The 16703-nt window shown below is 34.6% G+C and overlaps 1 protein-coding gene across 3 annotated transcripts in view; it reads left to right on the top strand.

Moving 5' to 3' along the window:
• Positions 1–16703, top strand: part of LOC145673469 (glycine dehydrogenase (decarboxylating), mitochondrial) — a 428549-nt gene that overhangs the window by 209512 nt on the left and 202334 nt on the right. For all 3 annotated transcript variants that reach the window (XM_081743192.1, XM_081743190.1, XM_081743191.1), the window contains exon 9: positions 12046–12132. In XM_081743192.1, the coding sequence (XP_081599318.1) occupies positions 12046–12132 (87 nt within the window). The remainder of the gene's footprint in view (positions 1–12045; positions 12133–16703) is intronic.

The following is a 16703-nucleotide window of genomic DNA, read 5'->3' as shown; positions in this document are numbered from 1 at the left end:
TCTAATCCTTGTTATATGGTAATGCAACTAGTTTCTTGATGGAACGTTTATATGTTCCAGTTGTAGTACGAACCGTCACTACACGAACTAAGAAATCCTTTCCTGGGAGCACTTTTTCAATGATGCCCAATTTCCACTGCAATGCAGGAACGTTGTCTTCAATCAGCAAAGCTACATCTCCCACCTTGAGATTGTGTTGAGGTGAAGTTGTCTTAGAGCGTTGTTGAAGACCATGTAAATAATCTCGGGACCATCTCTTCCAAATGTGTTGTTTTAGTTGTTGTATCTTCTGCCAACGAGATAAGCGGTTGTGTGGTAGATCGGTGAGGTTAGGCTCTGGTAAAGCTGTAGGTGCTTCTCCAATTAAAAAATGTCCAGAGGTGAGAACACTGATGTCGTTAGGCTCACTTGGTAGCACTGTAAGTGGCCGAGAGTTGAGACAGGCCTCAATCTGTGTGAGTAATGTTGCAAACTCTTCATATGTTAACACTGCATCTTTTGTAATACGAACTAGATGGTATTTCATTGATTTTATACCGGCTTCCCATAGTCCTTCAAAATGCGGCGAATTTGGTGGTATGAAGTGCCACTGAATTCCTTCGGTCGATGTAAAATCATGAACTTAAGAACTAAAAGGATCTGATGAAAACAGCTGATACAATTCTTTCAATTCGTTGTTGGCTCCAACGAAATGTGTGCCAATGTCGCTGTATATATTGATACATCTTCCTCGTCTGGCTATGAATCTGCGTAAAGCTGCTATGAATGACTGCGCACTAAGATCTGTTACCAATTCCAGATGTATTGCCTTGGTGGATAAACAAACAAATAACGCAACGTATGCCTTACGTACAGATCTATTTCTAACTGCTCCTGATTTTATGTAAAACGCTCCAGCGTAGTCCACGCCTACGTTTAGGAATGGTCTGGCTTGCTGCACACGAGCTGCTGGCAAGTGTCCCATAAGTTGTTTTGAACCACTGGCCTTTAACTTGGAACACGTGAAGCAATGATGGATCACTTGTTTTACTACCTGTTTGCACCTAATGATCCAATATTTCTGGCGTAGTGATGATATTAATAATTGGGGTCCAGCATGAAGTAATCTTAAGTGTTCTGCTTCAACTATAAGTTTTGTTAAGTGTTGATTTCAAGGCAGAACTATTTTGTTTGGCGTCAAACGGAAGCTGACTATTCTCCAATCTTCCTCCAACTCGGATCATGCCTTCACTATCTAAAAATGGATGTAAATTGTTCAGTTTACTTCTTGACGGAACAATGTTTCCATTACGAAGATTCTGTAATTCGCTGTGAAATCCAATTTCTTGTGTCCATTTGATGCAAACATAGAGCGCTGTGTGGAGTTCTTGTACTGAAAGACCTTCTGTTAGTTTGTTTTGCTTGTGTCTGATGTTATCAACAAAACGTCTACAATATGCTATTGTCCTAACTAACCTTGACAATTTTGAGAATCTTGTTATGGTTCCATTGCACCAATTGTCTAAAGTGACTGTCAATGTTATGGTTCCCTTACTCTCTGGAACTTGATCTGGTTGCAATGAATCCTTACTTGTCACTGACCAATTAGATTCTAAACTAGAAAGCCATTGTGAACCGTGCCACCATAATGAACTGTCCTTTATGAAAACTGCATCTATTCCTCTTGAAATCAAATCTCCAGGGTTGTCTGAAGAAGTTACATGTTTCCAACAGCTAACGTCAGTTAAGTCTTGAATTTGAGCTACTCTGTTGCCCACGAAAGGTTTCCATTTGTTACACGGAGAAGCTAACCATGCTAACACGATTTCGGAGTAGTAAATGGACGCTACTTATGCTCAATTTTAAAATTGGTAAAATCTTGTGAACTAATTTTGCCAAAACAACTGCTGCGCATAACTCCAGACGTGGGAGAGTAATTTTCTTGACTGGAGCCACACGTGATTTAGCACATAATAATTGATACTTGTCCTTGCTGATTGATCGATCGCATATAAATGCAAGCTCCATATGCTTTTTGAGAAGCATCTGAAAAACCATGGATCTGAATCTCCGCTATGTTTCCTTCAACGAGTACATATCTGTAGAATTTAATCTGATTGATTAATCGGGTGCAGTTAATACTTTCGTGCATGTGCATCGGGTGTAGTTAATACTTGCTGATATAGCTAATAATATATCTTAGAAACTTAATACTTTAGTAGATAAATAGTGCATGATTTTTTTCTTTTCTGAATAACAGAAATTGTGAAAAGCGTTACCATATTTTAAGTATAAATTTAAAAATAAATATGGATAAAAGTAAAAATACCTTTTGTTTTCAAAAATGTAAATACAAAGGAAAGGACAGTGGAGAGAAAATGGTTGCTTGTGATCTGTGTGGTAATTGGTTTCACCTACTTTGTATAGGAATAACAGCTGAAGAAACAGAAAGTAGAGACATAAAAATGAAGAAAGTAAAACGTAAAATAGAGGAAAATGAGATAGAAGGCTTTTGGAGCTGTGAAAACTGCAGACGGGAATGGATAGACTTAAAAAAGGGGAAATATAGTAAAACAGAAGACTTACAAAACCTATCAACTGTAATACAGCAACTTCAGACAGAAATAGACGAACTGAAGAAAGTAATACAAGAAAAAGCATGTACGTGCGGAGAAGAAACCAGTAAAACAAACACAGGTATGAACTTAGAAGATAATAATTCAGAGACGATAGAGGATAAGAAACAAGACAAAACAGAAATGAAGAATCGAGCAAAGGAGGTGCCAAAGCCAAAAAGCAAGAAACAAAATTTCCAAGAAGCCACAAATAAAGAAGCTCCGAAGGATGTGAAAATGTAAGTGAAGAAAAAACCAGGGAAGAAAAACAGCAAGTTACACAAAATGAGAGAGAACAGGCAGTAAGTGAACAAGAAGAAAGACACTGGAGAATAGTAAAAAGAGGATAAAGATCAAGTACAAATATAGGAAATAAGCAACAAAATCCAAATATTAAAAATATCTTACAGGAAGGAGATGTATTAGTAATAGATTCAATGTTAAAAGGTGCAACGAAATTCTGCGAAAAATATGGAGTAAAGACCCAGGTTTTTCCAGGAATTAGAATAAATGAATTAGGGAAAATGTTAGAGAAAAATAAAAAAGAATATAAAAATCCAAAAGTAATTGTAGTGCACGTAGGAACAAATAATATAGGAAAAAGAAACGGAAAGCACCTAATCCAAGAAATGTGGGAGTTCCTAGAAAAAGGTAAGAAACTATATCCTGAAAGTAAATGGGTAGTAAATAGATTAATATATAGAAATGATGTTTATGAGGATACTATAGAAAAGCTGAATGATGGCATAAATTGGGTCTGTAAACAGTTGAAACGGTTTATGTAGATGCAAATAGAAGACTAACCAAATATGAAGCAGCAAATGATGGAATACACCTTAACTGGAGATGAGGGTGTTTCTTAGAACAACAAATCTAGGAAGAATGCGAAAAAATCATTGAAATAAGAATTATGGATCGGAATTACTGACTAGAAGGGAAAGCAAGATGGAGTAAGGTTGCCAGAAATGAAAAAGTAAATAAAAATAGTTCTGTAAATATCATAAAATTAGGTTGTTTAAATATTCAGGAAGAGGGAAATCAAATACAGAAATGGAAGGAAATTATTGATAATATGGAGGAATTAAATATAAACATAATGCTAATTACAGCAACAAACATGAGGGATGAAATTGCCCCACCCTTAGATATTAAGTACATGTGGGAAGAAAGAAATAGAAAGACTGGAGAAATTAAAGGAGGAGGAGTTGGAGTTCTAATAAATAAAAATATAAGTATCATAGAAAACAAATTTAGATGCAAAACCAAAGACGTAAATGATCACTTATGGATAAAGGTAAAGATGGGAAAAAAAGGAATTTTATGTAGGTGTAATATATTGGAGAACTGAAAAAAATCTAGAGTGGAACACGGAAATATATAATTGTGTAAATGAAGATTTAAATGAAATAAGAAAAGAAAATGTAGATTATATGATAGGAGGAGATTTAAATGCGCATTTGATAGAAACGGAAGAAGTAAACAAAAATGGGCAACTTTTATACCCACTAGTAGAGGATTTTAATTTAGAAATATTGAATATAAGACAAACACCAGTTAGAAGGCATACTTCAAAAGAGAGATGGCTACTACTATTGATTACTTTCTTGTTAGTGAAAAAAGCAGGAAAATGGTTAAAGAATTTGATGTTGATGAAGAGGGTATTTACAGTGTAGGAAGTGATCATAGATTACTAAAAATGGAGCTACTTGATCAGGAGGGCAAGAGAAATTACCAAAAATAAAAAAAATAAATAAATATATAAATAAGTAAATAAATAAATGAGAGATCAAAACAAACCTACTATTAGAAGACTGGAAAAAGATGAAGATATAAAGAAATATAAAGAAAGAATACATAAATGAACAAAGCTATGAATCTTTAGCAACAAAAATTGAAAGTGCTGCAGCTGAAGTTACAAATGCAAAGGAAGGCAAGAAAGGTTATAGAGAAAGTAGTAAGTTCAATTGGGCCAAAGATACAGAAACAAAAATTAATATAAGAAAAGAAAAAAGCTAAACCCATAGATTAATACTAAAGAAATTCAGGAAAGGAGAAATTGGGAAAGAGGTAATAATTCAAGCATGGAACGAATATATAAATAGCAAGAAAGATGCACACATAGCTACAATGAAAGAAATAAGAAATTTCAATGAAGAAATAGCAGGAGAAATTAAGTCAGGAGGGAGAGAAGCAGGGAAAAGATTTTGGAGATATATCAGACAAAAACAAAACGAAACAGAAAAAGAAATCGTTCTTAGAAATGAAAAGGGACAAATGCTGAAGGACAGGACGAAAATTGTGGCGTACTTAACAGATTGGATAATGAAGCAAAATTATGAAGAACGGAAAAATGAAACAAATAAATTAGCAAAAATAAGTAATAAGAGTGCAGAAGAAGAAAGTCAGGAATTAACATATGATATTGAAAATATAGAAATAGAGAAGGGTAGGGAAAAGCTAAGAGGAAAAGCAAGAGGAACAGACGAGGTCAAATAAGATATTAATAAACTTAGATAATAAATCTTTGGAAAGTTTAAAGAATGTTATGAGGAATATACTTGAATTAAGATACATTCCTCCAACTTGGAAGCAAACAAAGATTAAGTTAATATATAAAGGAAAAGGAAGAGATAAACATGACATAAAAAATTATAGACCAATAGCTATTACCAGCTGCGTATATAAGTTCTTTGCAATTATTCTAAGAGACAGATTAATGAACTGGTTAGTGAAAAACAAAATATTAACCGAGGTACAAAATGAGTTCAGAACAGATAGAACAACAACAGATAACATCTACATTATAACACAACTGATAGAAATATGCAGAGAAAGAAAAGATGATTTCATACTAACATTTATTGATATTGAAAAGGCGTATGATACAGTCAAGAGAAAGATATTATGGGAAGTAATGGAAAACATAGGAATATCAAAGAAATTTATTATGCTTCTTAAGGAACTATATAAGGATAACCAATACAGATATGAAGTGGGAAACATAAAATCAAAGTGGATAGACAGTAACAAAGGTATAAAACAAGGGTGTCCTCTATCACCAGTTCTATTCCTGATATACGTACACGAAATGGAAGAAGCATTGATCAAAACAGAGGGTTAGAATTAAGATAGAAAGGAAAAGAAAAAGTAAGAAAAATCCCTGGCACTCTATTTGCAGACGATGTAGCATTGATGAGTACTAATATTGAAGATAATAAGGAAATGTTAGAAACAGTAGTTAGGAAAGGAGAAGAAATTGGTTTAAAAATAAATGAAGAAAAAACCAAGTTCATGGTTTTTAGTGGAGACATAGAGGATTAAAATATACAAGCAGGAAACATAGTAATAAGCAGGACTGAAAAAATAAATTTTTAGAAATTACACTTGAAGAAGGAGAACAATACTTACTTGAACATAGAAAAAACTGAAAAATAAACTGCAAAAATATACAGCAATTATAAAAAATAAAGCAGTGTGGTCATACAATAGATATGAGGTGTCAAGAATACTATGGAAACAAGTAGCAGTACCGGCGCTAACATATGCAAATGAAGTGATAACTTTAACGGAAAAAAATAGGAGTATTTTACAAGCACAAAATCAAATAGGAAGGTTTGTCCTAGGAGCAAATAAATTAAGTGCAAATGTAACAATAACAGGAGAGATGGGATGGAGTGATTTTGAAAAAAGAGAGGTTATGAGTAAAATAAAGTATCTTGGAAGATTAAAATTTATGGAAGAAACAAGATTAGTAAAAGTTGCGCATGAGGCCACTAAACATATGAGAAAAGGGAAGAACACAAATGGTTTAGGAGAGTTAGGAAATTAGAAAGAAAATATGATCAAACTACCCGCTGGTACAGAGAAGAAAATTATAAAAATTGGGAAAAATCACAGAAAAAACAATTAAAGAAAAAGCACAGGAAAAGTGGTATGAAGAAGTTGTCAAGAAGAGCAGTTTGAAAGGAATATACACATAAAAAGCGTTATGAGAAAATAAATTATATGGACAATGATTTACGAAGCATTTTACTTTCCAAAGCCAGGTCAGGGAGCCTTGAAAAAATTTAAAGAAGTAAACGAAAAGTGTCAACTATGTTTCAAAGATGATGACACACTAGAACACTTATTGTTAAAATGTGAAGAAACCCTAAAAATAAGGGAAACATGGAAATGGAACGATGACATGAAAAAGGAAGGGAATTTGGTTAAATTAGCTTGGAGGCTAGGCTTTAATGTAAATGGAAAGGAACTAAGTGAGAAAGAAATGAAAAAAAAAAAGAACTTCTTGAATTTTGGTGGAAAAAGAAACTGGAAAACGTTAAATGAAAAAAGAGCAGTACATTTTTTTTTCATTTTTTTTTTTTCAGGAACCAAACTTCCGAAGAGAAGGAAGGAAAATACCTTGAACCTTTTGAACCATAGAGTATACCAAACAACGTTCCACTGCTAGTGTAGGCATAGTACAAAATGTCAGCTCCTTTTCGTCATTACTTTCAAGATTACAAGAGTATCAAGATAAATGGCCCCTCCCTCCCTCTTAATGGTTTTGCTGGACAGTGCTACAGCATTGATCCATATATTAAAAATATCGTTTCCGATTAAGGTAGTTCTCAAAAGAGCTGTCTTTACTTTGAGTAGAAAAATATGTAGATTAAAAACACAATGTTATCGGGATATAAATTACGTTTGCAAAGTATTCCCATCCGATTCATTCCGATTAAGAATCCAGACTGAAACAAGCATTTCTTCAGATTATTCTTAAAATTCGCAGTGTTGCTACGGATTATGAACATATTTACCGTCACATGATCACGCTTCTTGTGTTTTCTAAAGGAACCAACTTTAATATTCGAATACATTGTAACAAAGAAAATTAAGTAGCCAGAAGCAAAATTTGAAAACATAATGCTTGTTTGTATCACATCCGGAAAACGAATGAACGAATTGATGATATTGTGGCATGTCTCCTTCATTTGCAGTATCAATAGAAAGCTTAAAAGCTCCTTCTTGACTCATGAACTGAACTGGAGAGTGAAATGAAGAGATTTGGAACAAAATCTATTAAAAACTGAAACTCATTGAGAATCCTACTGATACCTATTAGATGTGTTGTTAATATGATATCAAATGTATTACAGCGCATTATTTACTAAGTTACCACCAAAGAAAGAAAGTATAAAACTTACCAACGTAAAAGAAAGTGATTGCTTTAGTGGAATATGCTTTTTCTTTTCAGTCACTTACTCTATTTCCCACTAATGAATTGCTTCATTATTTGACCTACGCAACGTTTCTGGATATTGTTCTCTTTACTATTTGATCATTCTAATAGTTCTTGCTCTGGAAAGGTACCGTATTTTGTTTTGTGCCTTGTTCAGAAGTTACTTGAGTTATACCTCCATTTACAAAACAACTTAACAAAGTTATTACTTTCATTTAACATTATTTGTGTAATGTTAGCATTTGACGCTGTTTCGCATCCGCATGAAGTTTATCTTCTATTCTTTAATATTTTTCCCCAATGGCAAAAGAAAATAATAATAATAATAATAATAATAATAATAGCTGTCTGTAAGATTATATGAGATGTGAGGATTATAGAACTATTAGTCTCATATCTCATGCAGCTAAAATTCTGCTCCGAATACTGAACAGAAGGTTATATGAAAGAACAAATAAAGAAGTTGAGGAGGAGCAGTTCGGGTTCAGAAGAGGCAAGGGCACAAGAGATGCAATTGGATTATTAAGGGCGATCGGTGAAAGATTTATAGAAAAAGGGAAAGAGGTATATGTTATATTTATTGATCTAGAAAAGGCTTTTGACCGCATGAATTGGGAATTGTTGTTGGAAGTTCTAACGAAGATAGGGTTGGAATGGAAAGATAGAAGACTTATAAGAAACTTATACATGAACCAACAAGTAAGTGTTAGGATAGGGGAAGAACTGACGGAAGAGAGTGCAATTGGAAGGGGAGTTCGACAAGGATGCTGCCTCTCGCCAACACTATTTAATGTCTATCTAGAAGAGATAGTGAAAAAGAGTTTACATGATGATGATGGTATTTTGGTAGGAGATAGAATGATTAGATGCATAAGATTTGCAGATGATATGGCGCTTGTTGCAGAATCTGAAAAGAAAATCAATAAAATGTTAGAAAAAATGAGAAAGGGCTTTGAAGAATATGGGATGAAAATAAATGTTAGAAAGACAAAAGCCATGGTGATTGGAACGAAGGGGTCTGTGTCAAATATAAAAGTAGGAGGGGAGAAAATAGAACAAGTGAATAGTTTTTGATATCTGGATGGTATTCTTAGTAATAACATGAAATGCGAACGTGAAATAAAAGCAAGAATAGGAATGGCGAAAGAAGCCTTTAGGAGGAAGAAAAGTCTGTTTTGTGGGACCTTGAAGAAAGAGTTGAGAAAAAGACTCATAAAATGCTTCGTGTGGAGTGTTGTGCTGTATGGGGCGGAAACGTGGACATTACGTAAAGGTGATGAAAATCGACCGAATCGAAATGCGGGTATGGAGAAGAATGGAAAGAATTAGTTGGGTTGAGCGCAAAACGAATGAGAGAGTGTTAGAAATGGTGGGTGAGAAAAGATCACTTGTAGATATTATTAGGAAGAGGAAGAAAAACTGGTTGGGACATTGCCTAAGAAGAGATTGTATCATGAGGGACGTCCTAGAGGGTATGGTGTCGGGAAAGAGAGGGAGAGGGCGAAGGAGACTACAATTAATGGATGATATAAAAACAGAAAGATCATACGCGGAGACGAAAAGGTTAGCGGAGGACCGTGGAGCATGGAAGCTTCTCAGCTGCGGCAAGCGACCTGCCAATAAAGGCAGAATACCTATGATGATGATCTGTAAGATAGAAACCATAATCTGCCACGTGGGAATCAGGTGCGTTAACCACAAGACTATATTGAGAACTGATAAACGATACTCATTTTAGTGATTTTCACTCTAATCTCTCTTGCTGGCCTGCATCTTTTTGATTTTTTAAAATTCATTGTGATATTTATGGTTTGTGTGCGTGATGTATTTCAAAAATATGAGAAACATGTTTTATTTTGGAAACTATTTCGTATTTGATAGTCTTTACAAAATTATGAAACATATATGCTAACAATAAGTCAGTGTACATATTTTTCACCTGAGATTAGGATGCTCTTTGGAACACTGTCGTCAGAAACTTTTTTCTCGTTGCCATCTATGCATCAGAACTGTAACCATCAAACAAAACACTACTACTATTAGACACACACACACACACACACACACACACACACATATATATATATATATATATATATATATATATATATATATATATATATATATATATATATATATATATATAATATTATTGTAACGTTCTTCCTGTGAAGGAATAGGTAGAGCCTGGTAGAGTAAATTGTAGTCCGGAATCGTTTTCCACTACTGGTTTCTATTATAAAATCCACTATTCTACAAGTATAGTTCAATAATGTAAATTCTCTAATAGCGTCCCTTCAACTAGACTATCTTGGGAAAGATCCCTCAATAGCGAACTACGTGAGGAGGTGCAGGACACTCTCTGCTCCACTGCAACCAGAAAGAGAGGTAATTTCCCACAAAGTTCAACTGCAAGCTAAGTCTTTGGATTGGGATAGGTACTTCGTAGACTCCACTGCAAGTATAGAAAGAGAATTAGACCAGTCGAAACTGATGGCTATCGATGGAATCCTCTTTGTTATATAGCAGTCCAAGTGAGGCGGTGATGCTGCTGTTTCCTCGTCGTTACGTGATCTGTGATGTCGCTGTAGTCTCCGTCTGCAACTTTAGTACTCCAACGTGAGGTGTAGTACTCCATCGTAAAGTGCACGTGGTGGTTGTTTATAGATAGAACTATTGTTTTAGAATGTTTTGTAATCAAATGTTGGGGGTTTATAAACACAAACACGTGGTATATTACAATACAATACAATACACATATATATAATACCCGATTATGCAATCTTCTTACATAATATTAACATGTGGTGCAATTTGAAAACACTGCATAGTTTACAGCATTGGTGACGATTCTTTTCGATAGTCTCTATAGTATTATAATGATAGCAAACTTTCTTAGATTGCTTGTATACATTTAAAGTTGTTTTAATTTACTTCAAAATTTTACCGTCATGCGGGTTCACTTTTCTCGAAGCTGTCATAACTTCATTATATATATCCATTGAAATCTACAACTTGGAGTATGGTACACTTTCAGAGGAACTCTCTAAATCTGTTTCGAAATTATGTAAACTCCTTTTAGAGTTTGGAATAACTACTCGTAAGGTATTTTCAAAGCATAATACGAAATAACTTTTGGCTTAACTAACAAAGTACTTTCGCCTCTAAAGCTATGTAGATATTTAGTAATTTTCTATTATATCTCTCTCCAATAACATATTCTTTTGCTCATAGTGAGTTCTGTTTAATATTCTTAGACACACTTTGTTTCATCCTGGTTGCTTCTGTAGTTTAACTGTCTGTAGTTTAACTGTTCTGTAGTCTATCTGCTTGTATGTTTTTCTTTCCTTATATTTCTGGTTCGGAAACTTCCGAGAGATACTCTAGACAGACAAGGTTAAATTGACTGGATAAGATAGTTACATTTTGTGAGTGGTTAATATTAATCTCGGGGGAGTTTTGTCTATGAGATATTAAATCTTTCAATTTATGCAATGGAGGAAGTTAAATAAAATTCTTAATAAAGTTTCAACACTTTATAATTTGCGTGTTCTTAAATTGGTGTTTAAAATATCATAGCAATAAAATCTAGAGAAATTTAAATTAGCATTCAAAAATGTTCAGTGCAGTTCATGTAAACTTTTGCAATATTTACTTATTGAACGAAGGGTCATATTTTCACATGGAGCATTGGCCAAAGTGGCAAGTTTTCTTGGGCAGCGTCTGGTCCGAGAAAAATGTATTTTCTGTTGTTTTTATATTATTATCTATTACTATTATTATTTAAATATTATTTATTTTTTCTCAATTTTACTTAAATGTTGATTATTCACTTCAATATATCAAATATTCTACAGCAGTATTAAGAGATTGACACCTTTTTAGCTCCGGAGGAAATAGAAGAGGTCTGTAAATCAAAAGAAGGTAAACAAATCATATAACGACCGTTCCATCGCTTCTTTTTATTAAAAGCCTGAAAAGATGTGTATATACCTTAATATGCTAATTAACTAATCTAAACAAATTGGTATTCACGTGTGTTCAAACAAATATTCATATTACTTGACCAATTTGCTGCAATATTCTGTCTCTGCTTATTGTAATATTTTCATCTTTTATATGTGAAAAAACGCTAGTACAAAATAAGCGTTTTAATTTAGAACTTCTTTTAATACAAGATTAGTTTACTGTTAATATATTTTTTAAGTGGATTCATTTAATTTCTAGGTTGGAGCCTCATTGGACGAGACCGTGCAAGAAGGAGATCTGGATGATTTGCTCTGGATATTTGGATGCGAAATGTCTGCTGAGGAGGTAGTTATTACATGAAGGAGGGTAGCATTTTGATATGAAAATTTCGGACTAAGGCATACACATTAATGATCATAATATTGATTAGAATCCAATTGCCTACATTTTTCTTTTTAACCGAAACTTCTTATACTCTATAAAGATGAAATATACCAAAAGTAATTTCTACATTCCATGTAAAACCTAGTTTCTTTTTCTAAATGACAACTTACCAATACTGACGATACATAAAATCACATTTTGCGGTCACTTCTAATATACACAATACTGATAAGTGAATGAACACCCAAATCTAAATCTACGGCAATTGCTATGTATAAGTGCACAGAACATATGACGGTATGGTCTCTGTTCATGGGAGGGAAGAGCCAAGATACGACGGTAGTTCGGGTTCGGTGGCAAATTATTCTAAATAAGCTGGGAGTCGAACCACTATATTTCAGAGCGGGAGTATAGAGAAAAGAAGAAAGTAAGGTCTTTCTCCATGTACCCACCGTGACTGACGGGACCACGGGCGCAGTTACGGCTGTACATTAACTTTCAATTATCTATCGTCTCAAATAGACTTGGTTCGGACAATAAACATGTCTCTTATAACCTGTGGACGAATATACAAAATGAAAATATGAATAACTTCACCACACAGTGGTTGTCCAAAGAGCAAGTGCAAAGTTGTACCGTACTAAATCAATTCCACAACACACAAATTAACGTAAAGTTTACATAACTGAAATCAAGTCTTACCTGAGATCTTATTTAGTTAATAAGATATCGCAATATATCCCGATAATAAATATTTAATTAATCACATATTAAACACATTAATAGCACCATACACATCATTCATTGATAGCACCATACACATCATTCATTGATTTTAACCTAATTGATCTTTTCCGTACAGATTTACTTCACAAAAACGAAGGAAAGATTAACTGATACTGGTATTAATGATTTATTATACCATTTTCACTAATAATCACAACATTATTTTGTACTACAATCATGTATGGTATGTATATAGGTATTTAATTAGAGGCCCAATGTAAACGGTCGAAATGCGGGCGCGTGTATTTTTTCGCACTGTCCGAGTCGCGTAAATAATAGCGGGATTGAAGTCGATCATCAAAGGATGTAGGAGCAATCCACTTATTCCATGGTGAGAAGTTGCAATTTCCTTCTCCTAGTGGCTGAATCCTCCATGTACATTAATATTTTCCATGGATTTGAATGCACACATTTGTAAAGCACGCCATTTATCCTATGCTTTCACACGTTCGTATTTTCAAGATGCATTTTCAAAACTAATCTTACTATAATGCATCAACTACATTATTTTAAAATGTTAATAACATAATTTGTTGTATTTTGTCGAACTTGAGGTATAATTTTTGGGTTTCAGTTCAGACACACAACACAATAGTCCGTCTTTTTTAGTGTTCAAAACCCACTAACTGCACCCTTTGTGAAAGGCAAGCTTCTCTCACAATGGAAGTGTATGAATACACTGGTAGGACGAAAGGTAGTTCCCACAAAACACTTAGTTTTTAGGTAACTGCTTCACTAATAAGAGATGATTGAGTACTTATTAGATTATTGAAAGCACATTACCCACATTTAAACACATGATAATATTAATGATCCGTAATTAATACAAAATATGCACATTATTGCATATAGTCCGCGGCTGCCTTTAGCCGTGCAATTCAGCTTCCGTAGAAATTAAGCTGAACCAAATTCTTCTACCATATTAAGCCATACGAAGAGAAAAGTAGGCGGGCAACCACACACATATCCATAGAAACTTGTGAGCGAGAAAGTTCACAGCATTCCAATTTCAAGAATTTTGTCTCTGTGCGCGATATTTCCCAGAACTCCTGTTGGATATACGAGGGTTGTTCAAAGGGTGTATAACGAAATCGTTATAAAGAAACTATTTCTGAGGATGTAATTGATGGAGTCCCCTTCGGTAGCATGTAAAACTTCAATCCTAAATGACCAGGTAATCAGTAAATCATCGATGTTATCCTGCGACGGGTGATGCCATTCGTCGCACAGTGCCTAAATATCTGTAATTCGTTTGCGAGTTTCGAGAACCTTTCGTGGAATTTCAGTTTTAGAAGATGCCAAATTCCAAGGCCAGGGAATTTCTGGTCCATGGCAGACTTCGAACCTATTTTGCCTCTCAGCGTGTGCTCAGCTTTGTCCTATGATAGTGTCCCGTTATGCAGTTCACCTATTTCAAGGAGAGATAGAATTCAGTCTTGAAATATCTCGATATATTTCGAAGCATTGATGTGCACTTTGCTAGCAAAGATTTTATAGCACTACTTTTCCAATTGCACCACATGTAAGATACCAAGTCATATTTCATCGTAGCATGGTGGGATTGTATTGAATCCTGGCCTCTCAATTGTTTGGATACCCACTGTTGAGTACTGTGCGAAAATTTATGAAGCCGGTTTTCATAGGAGAATGCAGCATGGTTGCAAGTGTTGCGGCTTGTTCCATATGGGTGGATTTGAAAGCAGAGTTTTTTTTTTTTTTTTTCAGGTGATATTTTTGTACTATGCAAATACTAAATGATGGTTCGTGCTAACTTGTCAGCCTCGCCTGCGGTGTCATTGGTAACTGTGGAAGACTGGTCCTTCCACTTCGGACGACTGCACGTTTCAGACGTGGTATTCTTCATATACTCAACTTTAACCCCGTATATCTTTCAGTCTCATTTGAATGGACTAAAAAATTATACAATTCTTCTTCTGAAAAATATGTACGAGGGTCATTTTATAAATAATGAACACTAATTTTTTGTGACTTATACGTTTATTGCTTGAATAGGATTCCTTTACAGGCCTTCAATGTAATTTCCCTGCTTAGCAATGACGGAATCCTGATCGGGTATCTTCTGTATTCCATTAAGGACGCCATCTTTGTGAAGCTGTCGAGTGGCTCGGGTAACGGCTGCAGAAACCTTTTCTAGACATGGATACCGACGTCTACAAATACGTTGTTCCAATTTTGGAGCAGGTCGTAGTCTGGTGGATTCATGTTCGGACTACAGGGAGCATATGTAACATTTCCCAACCGTCTTTGCTAAGCTTTTAACGCAAAACATTAGTGGTATGCGGGCGAGTGTTGTTGTGCAGAATCACCGGACCCACTCTGAGTAACTGCTTTTAGCAGGTATTCAGAATTCACAATAATACACTGCTGTGACATTTTTCCACCTGGAACTCTATTATGATAATGCCTTGGTGATCGTAAGCAAAAATCATTTGCTTAACCTTTGAGATCTGTGGCATTTTTTGGATGTTGAAGAAGATGGAGCTCTCTATTCGTTAAATTGTGATTCCAACTCCGGCTCAAAGTCTGATCCACGTATCATCAATAACAGTAATGCGTGAAATTAATGGTAAATACGGACGAATTACGAGGAAATTTTACCCAGAATCGTTGAAAATGAAAAACAGTTGAAAAATATTTCTACTAGTGTAAGCTTCTGTGAAGTGAAGGTTGATCAAGCATGAGAGAAATTTGAAAGCTAGAAAAATGTCATTGATTTTGAAAGTAATTTAGAGCAAAAAGAAAAACTTTATTATTAGGCGAATGTACAGATAAACTACAAAAGAGTGGCACTACTTTGCATCACAAATTTGAAAATTTGTCCCAGCATTTAATACCTCCTGGTTCAGATGTAATTAACATAAGCCAAGATATACACGCAATTATTAGAGTTAACAGGTCTTGAGTTGAAAGCAGAAAATACCAAAGCACAGTTTGTTACCGTGTTAAATACTGATAAAGCACCAAATGTGAGCGATGTTTTGTTTCACGATAAGAAGTTTAGTATGTCAAATTCATCTCGTAATCAAACGAATGGTGGTAATATTAAATTCAATCATTTTAGGAGTAAAAAGTGATTCTAGTTCTTAGTCATGTAGTGACATAACTAGGTTGAAAAAGCGTATCAAAAGTAAAATATCTGATGTTATCAGTGATTCTAGGCGACGTATTATGCGACGTGGTGATATTGAGATGTTTCCTAACGTTAAGGATTAGACGACGAAGACTTCGCCATTAACTTTTTAGAACAGTTTGGGCAATCAGCACATTCTGTAGATCTACCTAAGTTGCAATATTTAAACGGGAAGTGCCATAGAATGGTACATATCAAGATTGAGTTTATCCGCTCATTCTCGAATTTTGTTCAAAAGTTTGAAGCACAGTTTGCCACGGAACAGATCATAGGAATAAAGTTATCCGTGTTACAATTACAGGCTTTTGATCCCAACGTTTACTGTATACTAGCTGACTTTGTAATTAAGAGATTCAATAAAATACTTGAATTATCATCCAACGTTTCTGAAACTTTCGTCGTCAATACCATAAAACAGTTATTGCCTATTTACTATAGGAGGAAATCAGCTTTGTTCCAAAACCTTGATCAAAGTTCGTTTCTCACTGCTGTACAGAATTTGGAAGCATTGTATCGTGATAATAGAAATGATACAAGTCGTTATTTCCATGGTAGACCCATGAAGGTCAACAAGTATAAGAGGTTAATATAAAAG

The sequence above is a fragment of the Thermobia domestica genome, chromosome 16 (assembly GCF_964235325.1).
Source record: "Thermobia domestica chromosome 16, izTheDome1.hap1.1, whole genome shotgun sequence".
Classification (NCBI taxonomy): domain Eukaryota; kingdom Metazoa; phylum Arthropoda; class Insecta; order Zygentoma; family Lepismatidae; genus Thermobia; species Thermobia domestica.
The sequence above is the reverse complement of the archived record's forward strand: the minus strand, read 5'-3'. Positions and strand labels throughout refer to the sequence as shown.